The sequence below is a fragment of the Acanthaster planci genome, linkage group LG06, assembly GCF_054643075.1.
Source record: "Acanthaster planci isolate LZ-2023a linkage group LG06, COTS_SCS, whole genome shotgun sequence".
Taxonomy (NCBI): domain Eukaryota; kingdom Metazoa; phylum Echinodermata; class Asteroidea; order Valvatida; family Acanthasteridae; genus Acanthaster; species Acanthaster planci.
The window spans coordinates 17232674-17249726 of record NC_141782.1 but is presented as its reverse complement, the minus strand read 5'-3'; the positions used below and the strand labels follow the sequence as shown (position 1 = coordinate 17249726).

The 17053-nt window shown below is 40.4% G+C and overlaps 3 protein-coding genes across 4 annotated transcripts in view; 1 reads left to right on the top strand and 2 right to left on the bottom strand.

The window, feature by feature from the left end:
* The window catches only part of kif15 (kinesin family member 15), a 48365-nt gene extending 45015 nt beyond the window's left edge, over positions 1-3350 (bottom strand). Inside the window, exons 1-3 of the mRNA XM_087138073.1 lie at positions 3235-3350; positions 1146-1176; positions 330-501 (exon numbers count right to left, since the gene is read on the bottom strand). Of these exons, the coding sequence (XP_086994199.1) occupies positions 330-501; positions 1146-1176; positions 3235-3247 (216 nt within the window). The 5' untranslated portion in view covers positions 3248-3350. The remainder of the gene's footprint in view (positions 1-329; positions 502-1145; positions 1177-3234) is intronic.
* A 206-nt stretch (positions 3351-3556) lies between these two features.
* LOC110982184 (uncharacterized) lies at positions 3557-6538 on the top strand. The gene is made up of 3 exons (XM_022240441.2): positions 3557-3814; positions 4474-4618; positions 5619-6538. The coding sequence occupies exons 1-3, from the start codon at positions 3704-3706 to the stop codon at positions 5840-5842; spliced, it is 480 nt and encodes a 159-aa protein (XP_022096133.2). The 5' UTR covers positions 3557-3703; the 3' UTR covers positions 5843-6538.
* A 543-nt stretch (positions 6539-7081) lies between these two features.
* Positions 7082-17053, bottom strand: part of LOC147798897 (trafficking protein particle complex subunit 8-like) — a 31310-nt gene continuing 21338 nt past the window's right edge. For both annotated transcript variants that reach the window (XM_087138023.1, XM_087138024.1), the window contains exons 22-25: positions 16565-16669; positions 15545-15690; positions 15026-15118; positions 7082-14045 (exon numbers count right to left, since the gene is read on the bottom strand). In XM_087138023.1, the coding sequence (XP_086994149.1) occupies positions 13733-14045; positions 15026-15118; positions 15545-15690; positions 16565-16669 (657 nt within the window). In that variant the 3' untranslated portion in view covers positions 7082-13732. The remainder of the gene's footprint in view (positions 14046-15025; positions 15119-15544; positions 15691-16564; positions 16670-17053) is intronic.

The following is a 17053-nucleotide window of genomic DNA, read 5'->3' as shown; positions in this document are numbered from 1 at the left end:
TCTCGTTCCAGCCAAATTGTAGCACTGATTTTCCTGTGATATTAAACTATGTTTGTTTTGCGAGGCTTTCTGAGTTTAGTCTCTACTAACTGTACTTAAACTTTATGTGATGAGCAGATGTTGGAGCTATTCATAAAATATCTAAAGAATGAAAGGTCCCAGACATGTTTAAGCAAGAAGATATTCAAAGGTACATGCAGGGCATAGGCTATAATAATCTTTTAGCCCTATTGGCATCACCAAATTCCATAAAATTGAGAGAAAGTAACCATTTAAAAATTGGAAATGTTTTTTTGTCTGTTGTGAATGTTTGGCAGTAAAGGGCCTACCTGTGTGGTGTGGATATCAGCCACGTGATCAAAAGTGAAGACCTTAGGCTCTGGCTTGCACGGCAGGATGACCATGTCCGGAGGCTGGACAGTCAGTATCTGGCCTGAGTCGATGCCATTGTCCTGGTCGGGAGGACGAACCCGGAGGTAGACCCTGATGGAGTCTCCATCACTGATGGAAGTGTAAAAGAGGGATGATGACATTGGAAAAATTTTCCAGTTGTCAAATTTTGTGAAATGAAATAGAACATGCAAAAAACCACTGATAATTTGACACCTGTGGTTGTACACTCGCCAGGTCCCTAATTTGCCATCTTCTGCCAAGTTTGGTTTTCACAGCAAGTGACTATACAGTCACGAAGTTACAATGTACAATGTAGATGCTTACAACTGAGAGTGTTGTTTTAAAGTGAAGTCAAGTATTAGTTCTTTTTATTTTTATTTACCAAGCCATTCATAAGCAATATGACATCTTTTCCTTCAGTAATAATAGATTGTTTTTACTAGTTAAGATGAGAAACCACAGGTACACAAATAAGAGACTCTTTAAACACTTGGTGGTCAGGCGGTGGGTACATACATGTACATGTACAGTGTACTTGTCTAGTCCCACATGACCCCTCCGCTGCCTCAGTTTGAGCATGCATACATTAGCTCACACATAATGCAAACAGTAGTGACGCCTGAGGACCATGTGTTTGTCTCATGAAGCACTTCCAAAGGCTGCTGTTGAATTTAATACTTCATATTGCCTGTGTATTTACCAAAAGACCCTGGCAACAAATTATAACTGGAGTACATTTAAATCAATCTTACCCGCCAGTTGAGTTGTCTTTCGGGTGAAGGTCTAAAATGAAAAAAGAAGGGATTGAAAGGTAGAATCAATTTTCTCTCCAATGACAAAAATAAAACCCAGCAGAAACAGAGCAAAGCTTTTTAATGGGAATGACTATTTACCCAGAACTATGTGTACACACACGTTGCATTGTTTACAAAAATCTTGGACAGCCTTTTTTGATTATGCTTGATTTAATAAAGGGCATTAATAAGAGAGACAATTCTCACAAACATGAAAAAAAATCACCAGAGGCAGTACATGTACAAGAAGGCCAAAATTTCTATTGGTAATCTTAAGTCCGGAGACATGTCTGCAAGTACTGGAATGGACCATGAATGACAGTGACATAAACCAGTGACAATATCAATGAACAACTGTATTACAGGCTATTCTAACTCTGAGTAACTACATGTATTCTAGAACATGTCAAATGTTACAATACAAACAAGGCCTACACATGCTACATTATCTTTATTTTGGACATACTAAATAAAATTTTAAAAATATAATTTCAATCTTAGGAGAATTTCATACACGTACACGAAACTGTGATTGGAATTTGTCTTTTTTGCACAATGTAGCTCCTCTAGGCCTATTCAATTTCCAATTTCAAAATTTTTGAAATTTGAAGTGAAGCCAGCATTTGATTCATTGAAATAAGGCACAAATAAGAACAATTTTACAGACGTATGTTTTTTGAGGTTTTCATTTAAAATCCACACTCATTTTTGTGTACAAAATAATCACAGTTTGCTCTGCAAATACCTATATGTGGACAAAAACATCTCAAAACATCCCCACTTAAAAGCAATTTTTTCTTTGCTTTGCAGAGTCCAATGGAATCCATATTTATATATATGTATATCTAAATATTTCTTATGAATATGACATCCTCTTCAAGATAACTCCAAAACTAGTGTTCAGTACCTTTAACGGCCTATTCCTATAATAAAGGAAAAGAGCCCATTTTTTTAAACTGACTTTCCGACATTGAAGATCAAGTTCTTAATCCTAGTAGTGCTAGGTTAGGTGAATTTTGATAATATTTGAGCAAGAAAACCAGAATTTTCTCACCCGAGTTCGGAGAAAGACGACAGCATTAAGCCATTTGTTTCACGTCGGGTTACCCTACATGTACCTAGCCATTATGGATATACTAAATTTCACAAAAACTTCATCCAGGTCAAGGCACAAGACTACATTCACTAATTCGTCTTCGTTCACAGCTCTTTGTGTCGTGTCATTTATGCTGCTGTTTTACCATAAAATTCCCTCAAAAACCAAAGCCCTGCCCTTTTTCTTTCGGATAGGCCTAGGAAAGAGGACATCACCACCAACTTGTCCAGGGATGCCAGGTAAAATGTTTCAAGAAATTAGACTTTGTTGCTTATTATAGGAACAGGGTGCTAAAAGTAATGAACACCTCAAAAAATGACGACCTACATGTAAATCCAGCAGAACTGTATGCAAATGCAACAGCCAAGGCAACTGCCACAGTGCCTGGCCATCATCATCAGATCGTAGTCACGTACATGTAGGTGGTCACTCGCCACTGGTACCACTGTTCTGACTGAGCTAGCTACGTACGTACACTACATGAAGGCCTTCACTGCAATGGTGCGTGGCGTTGGCTTAAGTTAAAATGCAGGTTGAGGTAGGTTTTCTATGTAGGCCTAGTATGTACATGTACATAGCTAGGCCTATTGTCCTAAGCCTTATCACAAATACTGCATGGGTGATTTTGCACAATGGTAGTAAGGCATTGTGGGAAGAAAAAAGGGGCAATGTTTGCTCCTTTTTCCGTCCCACAATGCCTTTCTACAGTTGTGTAAAATCACCCATGCAGTATTTGTGATAAGGCCTATGAGTGTTGTTAACGTCGGCCAAGCTCGGCACGAAGTCGGAGAAGACACAATGACAATCATCGCAGCTCCGCTGACATGACTGACTTTCCTCCTTGAGTCCTTCCTCCATGTTTACAGGCACCATACCGAACAAGAGGCGAATTTATAAATAGTCACACGAGCTTACTGAATAGACAAGGTTTGAAGGAACACTATCATTTACCTGCTGACGACATTCTTGACTTGTATCGGCTAAAATTCTACGGAATTTATTGTCGATGTGTTGTTACGTGTACATATACATCATGTACATGTAGGTTATGTGCTTTGAATTTTGGCGCTGATGGCCGAAGTTCAATGCAGGCTCGTTCAATATAGACTACAATTATCCAGTATAATCTTTTAGATTAAAAGAAATATCGTTTCAACGAAAGTTTAAATATGATCTATATTCCTTTAAAATACTTTATGCTACTTTTCTTTAAGTCTTAAAAAATATTATACACAGCATATTCAATGCATACTGAGAAGAATATTTTATGTGGGGTCATCGTCGTGAGTGTCATGTCGTCTGCTCGACTGTGAAACTGGTGTGTTTGCCCATTTCTCCTTCTGGCCTATGGTTTGCCGTTAGAGCTGCTGGTGCTGTGAATTCGTCTGTCTTTTCAAGATCTTTCAAAATTTTGTTCATAATGTCTGGTCGACCATCCGGTATCAGTTATGTCAAACCGAGTGAACCAAGCTTTCTGGCGAAATTTAAGCAACAAGCAGGCTACAAGGAAGGCCCCAGTATTGAAACAAAGGTGTGCAGCTTGCGGTGGAAAAAATCCTCATGATAATAATTATGGTAAAACATAGACCTGGAGGAGAACCTTCCAGGTCTCTGGATAAACTGCGTTGACAATGCGAAACCGGTACATTCGAAGCAGACTTAGTATAAGCTAATGCCCATTTTTAAATAGAATTTTTGTCTAATTTGATTTCATTACCTGATTACAAAAATCAGGCTGTTGTATTTGGAATTAGGGCCTAGGCCTACTTTGTAACACTCAGTGTTACTACTAACAGTAACAGTAAGTTGAACTTACTGTTAGTAACACGGGCAAGACGGGTACTCATAGACAAAGGAAAATTTTAGACTAACTTTAAGGTTCAGTTTTTTTTCTTGTCATGATCCTGTGTAGGCCTACCCCTAGAACTGTGTGGGGTTCATCATTCCACCTCTCTAGAATGACAAACCCCACACATGTAGTCCGAGGGGTGGATCCTGTCCAGCCCACTCCCTCCAAAAAGTACCCCCATCCTCATGGGATCTACACTCTTGACTAGCACTGGTAGTTTTGCTGAGTTTCAGATATAAATTGTTTTGAGGTCTGAGGCTACAGTCTGTAAATACCATTTGTCAACAGTTAACAGTTGTGATAACAGTTACTGAATGCTAGTCTTGCATTGGTGCCAACAGAGAGAGATTCCCAAGTTTGATGAAGATGATGATGACGACAACAGACCAGAGGCTGATGACGAGAAGCCCACAGTTGTCGTGCTTCGTGATGGGGACTTGACGCAGGAAGAGGCAGAGGAACACATGAAAACTGTGGAAAAAAAAGGTTGGGGTTGAAAGTTTCAGTAGACCTAAAACATAACGATGGTGTCACACTCTGCTTACATGTACACTTTTCTTTGGGACTTTGTGGATTATGCCCCTCCTCACTGATGTTGAAGGTCAGATACGTGTATGTCGTACATACCTGTTGCCTGTGATGTCACTCATACACCATCCTACGATAGCTGCATAGGCTAGCTGAATAAGGATTCCAAGTCTCAATATCGAGGACATTTGTCCAACACTAGCATATATTGTATCTCATGTTTGTCTGGCACACAGCAAGATGTAGTTCTAGGGGAAATTTGAGGTGGAATCTTGTGTTCTATATTTGGAGATTGATATCAATATGCCAAGTACTGCATGCTGTAAAGGGTGGGTTATCCACTCTTTCCAGCCGATGCCTGAAATTTGTTCTTTTAACTTCAAATTGGAGTGTAAATTAGAGAGTGGGTTGAGTGGTCTTTAGGTTCCTTTTTCACTATGTTTATGCCCTCTTTTTGTGCCTAATACCAAAATATAGTTTCAGTGATGACAGTAGAAGGTATCCTCTGCCCTCAAGTATGCAGTCCAGAATGTCACACAGATCCCCCTTGGACATTACGAGGAAGAGGAGAGAGGGTTGCTTCCCCCTGAAGGAAAATAGAAGAGATTTTAAAAGAAAACAAATGAAAGAAAAAGGGGTGAAAATCGCCAATTTACCTAAAAATACCTTGGAATTGACCCCTTCCCCCGTAAAGGTTTTTTGCAGTTTGCTGCCAATGAGTTCTAAACTCCTCCCCCAGAAAACTCTTGTTGACACCTATGAGTGCCCCCCATTTTTTCTTGGAGAGAACCTTTGCACCCCTGTAGAAATGCCTACATGTACTCACCAGAAGACAGAGGCTGATGGGGACAGTTTCAAATGATATACCATGCGTGTGCATTCCAACAGAAATGGATTGTTCATGTCTCATATTTTTCCCCCCCTCTCTCTCTCTCCGTCCGTCCTCTGCACAACGCAGAAGAGGAGCAGCCACCAGTTGGGAAAATCATGTTCAAGAAACCAGTCAAGCGCTCTACAGAGGAGGGTGGTGGTACCTCGGATCTCACTGCCAGCTCGGCAAAGAAGAAAAAGAAGGAATATGGAGGTAAGGGGTCCACGGACAGGAAGGACGAAAGGAAGAAGGTGAAGAACACGTCCCTGCTGTCGTTTGGTGAAGATGAGGAGGAGGAAGAAGGGACTTGAAGAAGGGACTTGAAGAAGGGACTTGAAGAAGGGACTTGAAGAAGGGACTTGAAGAAGGGACTTGAAGAAGGGACTTGAAGAAGGGACTTGAAGAAGGGACTTGAAGAAGGGACTTGAAGAAGGGACTTGAAGAAGGGACTTGAAGAAGGGACTTGAAGAAGGGACTTGAAGAAGGGACTTGAAGAAGGGACTTGACAGTGACAAATGTACATTCTTAACGAGAGATTTGAACTGCAGAACTTAACAGTTTCAGTCCAGTAGAAATGGGGAACTGAAGACACTCATTTGATATCATTAAGCCAGATGGTAAGTCAAGAGCTCCCTAGGCAGCGTTTAAAGGAGAAATAGGATTTTTATGAGTTCAATGCATTTAGTTCAGTGCATGTAAAGCCTTCTTGCAAATTTATTAGGACTTTCCACCTCTTTTGTGACACTACAAGGGATAAACAACATTTTGCTTTTTATGCTAATGAAAATGGTGTGATGTCATCCAAGGCAGAATAGTAGTGGCCCCATAGGTCTATGTACAAATAATGTACATGTATGTATCGCACCTTTCTACATTTCCGCAGAGGAAGTTTTACTTTTTAGTTGTTTACTATGTTAAATAGCTTGTTTGTACAATAACAATGGCCAATGGTTCCTAGTTCAAAATAGTTCCAAACATTGTTGGGGAATAATTATGAAAGCCTAAGTTTTTTACTTATGCTCTATTGACAAGTAGTGCCTTGTGAGACAAACAAAAAAAAGAGCCCGCTCTTAAATGTGTTGAAAGGATTTTCTAAGAATGGAAAAACTACCACCTCCGTCACTTTTAATGAAAAAGTATTTGCGCATTTCGATCTTGTGTGCATTGTTGTGACACAAAGTAATGTGTGTGAAAACAAGTTGAGCTGAAAATCAGATGCATGTTTCCTTTAAATTGTACAATTTTCATAGGAGCGTTAATTTGCCAAGCGACCGGACATTAGCAACTTCAGGACAAAGGGCTTAAACAAAGGCCAATAACAACCAGCTTTTAAACTTTTATTTTAGACAAATTTGTTGGAGTCCTCGGATCTGAACCTAAAAGATTTCTTTTCTTTTTTCTTTTGACTACGCTTATTTACACAGGTATGCTTTCCAGGCCTACAATCATACTTCAGACAATGTCTTGAGCGGTTGGCCATACAGTGTTCTTTACTGCTGTGAAACACGTTTTCCCATAGACACTTGACAATAAAGTACAAAGACATTAACTTCATGTACATTTATAATTTATTATATTCACTTTTCAATTTACAGGTTTCTTACAAGTATCTGCAGAATTAGTTTTGAACAGTAAATAATGCAATGTGTAGCTGTCCACTTGAATAGGTTTTCCACCGGCTGTCTCAACTCGGGTGTGTCTGCCAGGTTTTAATTTACAAATAATACAAGCAATTCTACTAACGATGTCTGGAATCAGAATAAACAACACAATACATGTAATTGGTACATAGTTTCAAATAGACAAAAATAATGATGTATAGGAAATTACCATATATGGTTGTATACAAAATGGAGAAAAATGCATAAACTTTGTGTTAATGTTCTATTTACATAAATCAACAGTGGAAACAAATCCCAAAAAAATATTCTACTTCCTAGATAACCTTCAGATCTAAGATTACTATGCAGCAACAATCTACATGTATGTTATACTTGAATAAAGTGAGAAATAAAGTTTCATCTGCCAGAAATGACAACACTTTTCAGGAAATGTTACCAAGTACAAGGACTATGTGAGCCGCACATAGTATTGCTCATACCTAGTGTGGATATTCCCTTGTTCTCATGCGGTGAGAAAACTTGTTGAAAATATTAATTTTTCTAGCTCTGTACACACCCTCTTAAACCAGCTTTTGTGAACGCTTTCCTCGACTGTTCCAATTCCCTCTACTGTGAATAACCCTAACCCCAAATACCTCTAAACCTGTTTTTCAGAGGAAGGTGAACATCTGGACATTTGCGAGTCGACATAAAATTACTTCACTATCTGCATTTATTGTTGTTGTCGAAACCTCTGAAGGAAATCACAAGACCACCCAAAGACCAACTCAAGACTTCCGGTTCTGAAGTCAAGTCACAACCTATTCAAATGAACTGAAACAAAAGCCTTTCTTCATCACTGTCCACCCTGTTTAATACTTGTAACTGGTATCTTGTGATCAGTCTTGTGACTGGTCTTGTGATCAGTCTTGTGACTGGTTTTATGATTGTCTCGACTACACCACTGTCTGCATTAAGCAGACATCTTTTGTTCTCAGGTCCACACACTTGTGCATGTGCAATTATAGGCCCTTCTATGATGGAATTACGGACATCACTAAGCTGGAACACGCAGCAGTCCCAACTGTTTTTTTAACATGCACCTCAGATTAAGCGCTGCTCTACTGCTGGCCACTATCATGAAGCTTCTCAGCGGGGAAAGTAATGCTAGCCAAACATTCAACCTAGACCTCTGTCAGCCAGGGACCGGTCTCAAGAAAATATACACTGCATGACATGTTTTGTCCAAGATCTTTTTTATTTGCTAAGCAAACATCTACTCTTAGCAAATCTCAAAGTTTAATATGTCCACTTAATTATCAGCCCCTGGCGCAAAGTAAACACTGAATGGTGTAGTTTTGTGCACACTCTGATTAGAAATCAGCCCAGTGTACTTTACGCTGTCCAGCTTGTTGATCTTGATTTGTACAAAATGGTTTTCAGGGATATGAAAATGCCACCATCAGAAAATAAGTCATCCATGCAATGTTTGTCGGTAATTATAAAAGGTGAGCACATTCCCTCCTCCAGTTAAGCACAGAAAAACATGTAGACACTTTTAAACTCCTTACTGTGTTGACAAGGTTGATAGATATTTTATTTAATATTATGAATTAACTGCCAGTACTCAGCATCAGTAAATCTCCACAGAAGTCCACTAGTTTGTTAACCTGTGCTGAAGATAGCAATGAACACCCTGTGCCTACAATTTCCTTTTATTTTCAAGTAGAAGATTTCATCCTGACATTTAAGTGCTTACTATTGCACCCAAAAAAAAAAGAAATTAAAGCTGTTCACCTAAATGTCTGTTAACTGAAATCAGTACTTTTAATCAAATTTTGTCATGGAACTTGATGCACATACCCAGGCACAGTTCACGGTGACTATTTAAACAAAAAACAATCTGATTTATTTGTGAGGGTAAAAATATTAACCAGTATATTTTCTTTTAAAAAAAAGATTAGAAGCGCATAAACTATTTCGGTCAGTTGTACAATATCATGATCAGTGTGACTGTATGATGAGTGCGACTGTATGATGAGTGTGACTGTGACGAGAGTGACCGTATGAGTGTGACTATATGATGAGTGTGATTATATGATGAGTGTGACCGTATGAGTGTGACTATATGATGTGACTATATGACGAGTGTGACCGTATGAGTGTGACTATATGATGAGTGCGACTATATGATGAGTGTGACCGTATGAGTGTGACTACATGTATATGATTGTGACTATATGATGAGTGTGACTATATGATGAGGGTGACTATATGATGAGTGTGACTATATGATTGTGACTATATGATGAGGGTGACTATATGATGAGTGTGACTATATGATGAGGGTGACTATATGATGAGTGTGACTATATGATGAGGGTGACTATATGAGTGTGACCATATGAATGTGACTGTATGATGAGTGTGACTATATGATGAGTGTGAGTATATGATGAGTGTGACTGTATTATTGTGACTATATGATGAGAACTATATGATGAGAACTATATGATTGTGACAATATGATTTTCAAAGCTGAGCATCATCCTCCATTTTATAAGATTAAAAGCAACAATACAATATGATAGAAACTGTCACGGCTTTCATGCTGGTTCACAGTCGACTTTCCATTCATCAGTTTCTTTGGCATTGTTTTCATCCCAGTAGTTCCTGAAACTGGGCCTTGATTTCTCAAAATGATGATCTACTTGTTGCCTTTATCCTACAAATGGTTTGCAACTTGGCGAGATGGAGTCATATGTAAAATGTCTTGGGGGGGGAGACAGAAATAAAGCAGTTTTTGAAAAAGTGATTGCAAAAATTCATCTCCTAATTTCATCTTGCTGCTGTGCGGCAGCAACACGGTTGAATTGTTGACCAGATATTTGTGAGCATTGTTAGATATTTGAAACAAGATGCTCACTAAAACTTTGCTGCACTTTGAATACTTCCTGTAAATCTAGAGATATTTGGAGAATGATATTACCAAAGGTGGTGACAGGACGGGAGTGAGCGGTTACGGTGAAAGAACTTCCCAAATCGCACAACCTAGTTATTACCAATACTGTACAGCTTAAAATAATCTCATCTGTTGACTGTTTAAACCAAGTGCCTCAAATATACAGAATGAATAATGACATAACGACATTGCATGCTACTCCTCATACAATCTAGAATATAAAGCTTAAGTTCTTACATAATCTGACATCACAAACACTAGCACTGGCTTGTAAAAACTGGATTGACGACTGTCACAGAGGTTGGAGTCTGGTTAATAAAGTCAGCATCGGAGTCTAGTCCTCATAAATTTACCACGAAGTCTCGGGCTATTCCAATGATTCGCAGAATTGGAAAGCCTCCTACATCGTTCATCAAGAGTGGTGACCTGAGTTGAGACTAACCTGTGATTTGACTACATGTAGTAATGGACTTATTACTGGGTACTTTGAGTGACCAACGGAGAAGTATTGTTCCAAAAAAGGGAAGACATAATTGGTTCGCTGTCTTGTTTACAGACCATCTTTCCCTGAACTTAAAGGTTGGGCTCAATGATGATCAAGTCTCCTTGACCAGACTGTTTTTTTTTCCGTCAGTTCCACTTAGTTTAATGCAAGAGTGGCATGGACATGAATTGTCTTCACTAGCTGCTCAGATATTCTATTTTTTAGTCCCCAATACACGCTGCACAAAAAAGCCTGCCCCACAAGATCCCTACAACAGGAGAGAATGGCATCAGTTTGGACATGTTCAGTTCATTACCCTCCAGTGCCATCGAGATGAAGCTAGATTAAATTCAGTTGTAATGATCAACAAAGCTAATGACTGCCAGATACTGTCAATGCGAAATTCTGGTTTAAACAAATACAAATCATCAACCTAAACTGCACTGAGCAAGCTGCAGTGAGAAATTATTCACTTCTGACAAAAACAAGACCAGTATGAAATTTCAGTGACAAGCACGACCTGCAACACTCACATCTAAAATGGTTTCTCCAAACCCATTTACAACTAATCTTTGAAAACCTTGAAGACAGGCTATGCTTGCATGGTTAACCACTTCATGCCGGGGCATTTTTCAATGTTGATGATGCTGGGCCGGCATGACTATCATTTTTTCCATTTTCAAAATCCTTCAAAAATTCATCATTTCATTTAACGGTCGTTTATAGCCGCACCAAGTAATCTTTAGGCACTATTCCAAGTTGACAGGTGGCCTTCATTGATGCCCGAGTATTTCAGCCAGGCCTGCAGCCTTGTAAAAAGAGCCCAAATTGTACGGTGTTATATAACTTTCTTTTGTTCACGAACCTGGCTCAGTGCACTGCTGACCTCTTTTCAATAGGGGCCAGATTAGCGTGCAGCGGTGCTGTATGGCTCATCGCTGCGGTGGTGGAGCGCTTTTGTCCCTGGTGGTAATCCGTTCGCTCTCAATGCTCCAAACCCTGGTATACGGTTTCAAAACAAGGCTGGATTATCACCACTTTTGAGAGTGAAAAATGTATTTTGTTACAGGGCCCTGTTTCGTTTGTCCAAGTTCAGAGACCCCGGCCACGCATATAAACCATACGTCTCTGATTCCGGAGTCCCCAGCAGAAAGTGGTTAAGGCTTAGTTTGTGAGTTTGGATGAAGTCTTTCAGTGTCCAATAATAAGGTGTGGTGCGACTTAATAACTCATTGGTAAGGCAGTGTAGCGGTTACAATAATGTTCCACTTTGTCATGCAGTCAGAATGTTTGTGCTGTTAACTGACAACTGGTCAGCAGCCCAAAGCATTAAAGAAAGGTACTCCAGGTTCCACTTTTGTAATCCAAATGGCCAAGTGTTCAGGTTAACATAACACTTCACCTTTCATCAGTGGGTACAACTGTTTTAAAAACAGATGCAGTTTGGACAAAAAAAATTTTCAAATTGGAAAAACAAATACTCAGTCTCTATCAGCTATTTCCAACAAAACAGAAACATTCCACCATCTTCTTATCCAACACATCAATTTACAAAAATAGTTCAGGAAACCAGATGCCAAAGATACGGATTCATTCATCTCCAATGTTCACAAAATTGCACAATAAAAGAAGATCAGCAGAAATCGCTGACCAAGACTTGCATTACCTGCCCAAAACGTCTCTACAGAGCACAACTCAATTTGTGTGTGCCACCACAGTTGTGGGCTCCCCGTTCTTCCCATTTCAATGCACACAGTTCCCAAATGACAGTTATACATACAAGTGTCATTTTCAGCAAACAGTTTTGTTACCCACATGCAAGAGCTAATCATTTTAAACATCAACTCAATCGTTCACAGGTATGTGTACTATGTGAACAGTGCAGACACTGATATAGTCTGCAGAAAATGAACGGGGAAATGTAATGGTTTCCTCCCCCCCTCCCCCGTCCAAAAAAAAAAGATTTGGTGAGATCTGGTGGATTTCATACTAAAGAAAGCCAACCTTATACTATGAAATCACGACAGTAGCGCTGTCGATTACGTCATGTCAGCAATGCTACAGATGATGATATGCAATAGGCGTAGCAATGCTTATCTTCAGAGGATGAATTCTGGCATGTGATCACCATAAATTCCACCCCCCCCTTCCAGTCCCCAACAGCCAATGAACTGTGCCACCTGCCCTCCGGAACAAGCAGGCAAGGGTCAGACACTTTGAAATACCTAGACTAATGCTACCACTACCAGGAACCTTGGGTCTACACACTCAGCTCCGTCCGCAGTCTCAATATCTTAACATTTCTGACCGGAAGCTCAATTTTCTCTTGCATTCGTCTCAATTCCCTGAGAAGCCTGCTGCATCCAATTAGATATGGAAGCTGATCTTGTGCCCTAAAGACCAATTTCATCAGTACAAACTGTAACTCTGAGGGTTACCATGACACGCTCGGGAGACTGGAGAGGTGAATATGGTAAAGTACCTTGCCCAAGGCCACCAACACTGTTCGGGGTCCGATTTGAAACCACAGCTTTGTATCAACAAGAATGTGAAGCGCTCTTCCCATTTACTCTACAAATTCTCTGTGCTGTCTTCTCGGGTGAAATTTGTCCAAGTGGCTCAGCGCAGATATCTGCTTAGCAAAGAAATCAGTGACTTGGCAAAAGCGGGTTATCCGCCAACATGCCTTGCGGTGTACTTCTCTTGTGACTGGCTCACCGCTGATTTGTGTTCAGCACAGAATTTTGCTCAGCAGCATTTTGACTCGGGCTTGCACATTTTTCTTAGGGCTTTCCTTGAAATTACCTCAAGCTGATACAAATCCTCAGTCACCTTTGCAGACACGTTCACCCTATACGCATTCAAAGTTGATAGGTGTCCAATTTCTTTGTCTTGCATAGTTCTTCCTTCTGGTGAGCAGGTCCTCTCTTTTGTGTTAAGCCAAGAATTGCCAGAAGTTGAATAATTACAATGTTCTGTCTTGTCTTTATCAATTTAATGTTAATGCAAGAGATATACTACAGAGACTTAGTTTCTGATTTATGTACAGAGTGGCAAGGCATTTCCAAAGCAGTCTTCCCATGGTGGAAAAAAAATGGATTAAAATTAAATTTAAAAATTTCACTCAGACAAACAAAAATACTGCAGTTAAAAGTTAAATCAAAGCACCAACGATTGTCACCAGGCTCAGCGGGAGTCTCCTCTGGAGTGTGAACTCTGACCTCTCACCTCCTGACCTGTGGAATTTGATGGCCCCCTCCCGGGCCGGCCTGGCCAGGAGCCTGATGTTGGCCAGGTTATAGACCCCCGGTGAGCTGAAGCAGGCGTGGAGCGGGGCCCGGTGGGGGGCTTGCGGCGGAAGGATCAACTTCTGGGCCACGTGCCCCACCCAGGTAAAGTCAGCCGAGCTGGCTCTGGCTGTGCTGGGGAGGACATCCGGCTGGGCTGGTACCTTGTCAGTCATTGCACTGCGAGGGAAGGACAGGGTTGTAATACTGTGATGTGTTCACGGTGGTCTTACAATAGCTGAGCATATGATGGCAGAATAGCCAGGTAGCCGGATTGTAGCCGGGACAAATTTTAGTGCTGGCTGACGTATCAGCTGTAACAATGAGCAGCAAGTTCACGCGGTCCAACCAAGTACATATATCCATGTACATGTACATTGCCAACTGAGTATATCCACATGTGTATGTTCATGCATAGACCAAAGTACTGATGACATCTCACCTTGTTTACAGGTGAGCTTTCCTACGCTGGGCAAGTGGGGGGTCTATGGTCCACTGAGCACAAGGAAAGCACACGTGTCAGCAAGGTGTGGTGCCATTGGTACAGAGATCTGTTGTAATTTTAATCTTGAATAAATTACGAGGTTTGAAGTTTCTGGAAGTATTCGGTGCAAGAAACTGAGACAATACCACATGTACACTTGGCCAGTTTGAAGTCCTGCAATTCAGGCCACAAGGCCAGTCACATGTCCACTCACCAAGGTGTACCTTACATACCTAGTGTGGATATTCCTTTGTTTCCCAGCAGTTCAGAAAACTCGGTGAAAAGACTCTCCTTCCTTGAACTGAGAACAGGATTTTCAGCTGGAATTCTGTAAAACATTTCCTTGACTATTCCTCTTCCTTTTACCACAGATGACCCCTACCCCAATATGCCTCTAAACTTCTTTTGCAGAGAAGGGGAAACGTCCTGTGGACATGGGTAAGTCCACAGAATGCCCACACTAGGTATAAAAGGTTAGCGCATAAGTTAGCAGTATGAATTATGACAAAGGAATGCTTGTCGCAGATCCCTTGAATAGCTTACGACTTGGTTTAAGACTGGATAACATATAACGGACCGGTGAAAGTGCACAGACTTACAGGGACTTGTGATGGACTTGAATACAGCCCTACTTACATCCGATAGCTTTTCCTATTGCCAAGGAAGAGACCCTTACCTTGAGTTGTCTTGATCAGTGGTTTCTATGGCAACCTCTAGAGCAGTACTGGTACAGTTATGTATATTGAGAGACACAGGTAACGTGCAGACCCTGCAACCCAACCAGACAAAGGTTGACATTTTTTCCAAAATCAAACACCACTTCAATATCTAGGAAAGTTTCACTCTCAAAAATGAGATTTTGGAGAAAGGCTAATTAACACATCAAATCTGTGTGTATGTGCAGAAAAAAATTAAATTAACAATCTTTGAAAGCCTTTAAGCACCTTTTGATTCAGGGCTCCAAACTTGAGGGAATTTGGTTTCAAAAACAAATACCAGCCATGAACCTGATCAAAATGCTCACAGATTCAAAAACACACCTGGAAAACTTAATCAGTAGAGTTGGCAAAGTAAGAAATATTTTCATATCCCAATCACTGACTGTTAACATAAAAGTCAGTCAGGGTGTTCCTGAGACATCAAAAAAATTGAAAGAGTGGGTACCATCATGAGACAGTCAAGTCTGATGTCTCACCTCCTCTTGCTGAAGTTGTGTTCCCTGACTTCGCAGTACTGCAGACTGTATTTCAGTAGCTGACCCATGACCTCTGGGCTGGCTTCCCTGGATACCTCCTTCTCAGGTTCTTTGATGAGCTTGAGTTGTTTGACTTCTCTGGTTTTCTGGTATAATGATCAGTCAAATGAATTCAACAACACATCAACTACACAAAGCGATAACTAACCATGGATCACTTGCATCATTTCCTTAAGCAAAATATCATACAAAAACATCTTCCAACTGAGTGACTTTGACTCAATTACAGGAACGAAACATCTTATTTTAACCAGGGATGAGATTCTCAGAAAATGAAAAACGTTAAATTTGCGAGCGCGCAGCGCAAAGCCCTTTACGGCACGCGGGCCCCAGGAAAATTGTCAACTTTAGATGATCTGTGGTACAATCTAATGCTAGGCCCCTCTGAGAAACATTTCACAACAGAAACATTTGTGAAAGTCCATACTCTGAAAAACCTAACCTAACCTTTTTATTATTTGTTAGCTTGATATGTGTTATACATGTAAAGACCCACCACATAGTTTTGTTCATCACTTATGGTTTGTCATGTGCTTCAAAACACATGTCGATTATGTTCATGTATACGTGTAACTGATAAGACGATAATTCATTTTCCATGTCTAGAGTTCGCTGTTGCATTTCAACGATTCTGCACGTGCTGTTAAGGCAATTTTGCCCCAGAAAGTGTTACTAATTTCTAACGTTACATCGCGCCACCGCCTTACCAGGTTTTTTGATGAAATGGGTCGGAAAAATTTAAAATATCGGAACTTCTAAGTCGACTACCACCGTATCCGACAGTCCAAAAAGGCAGAACTTATTTGCAAAAGCGGAAATCTGCCAAAAAGCAGAAGAATCTTATTCCTGTTGAACCTTTCGACTCCAGAAAACCAGTAGTTCATGGATTAGACCCTGACAGTTATTCCCCTTGAGTTACTTCACGATGATACATGATCCCACTGACAAATATGACCTTACCCTTACTGTCTGCACAGTCGTCACCTCTGACCCTATGGTTTCCATGATGATGTGATGCTGGCCGACCAGGGTGTGATGGAACCCTTCTTCATCCACAACAAAAGCCTGCAAATTTTAATCAACGTGGAATTCTGAACACACTCCATATTTCAAGGTGACACGTTTTGAGTTGAGTTTTTAACTATCGTTCAAGAAGCAAATTAAGGTAAGTTTCAGACATGATTTCGTCCTTCAGAGTTGCTCGTCCTTACAGTTGTTTTACTTCCACTGAAGCCCAACAGTAAGTTTTAAAATGTACACAAACAGAAAGTCATCAATGGAAACAACACCGTTAACTCGGACATACTTTAAGAAATATGGCTAATTCAAACATAACCACCTGTCCCTTCAAAAATATCCATTTCACTTCCTGGGAGGGAACAATGTCTTAACAAGTGCGTTGCCCCAAGATGCATTCAAGACATGCCTTCCCCTCCTTCCCTCCTCCCC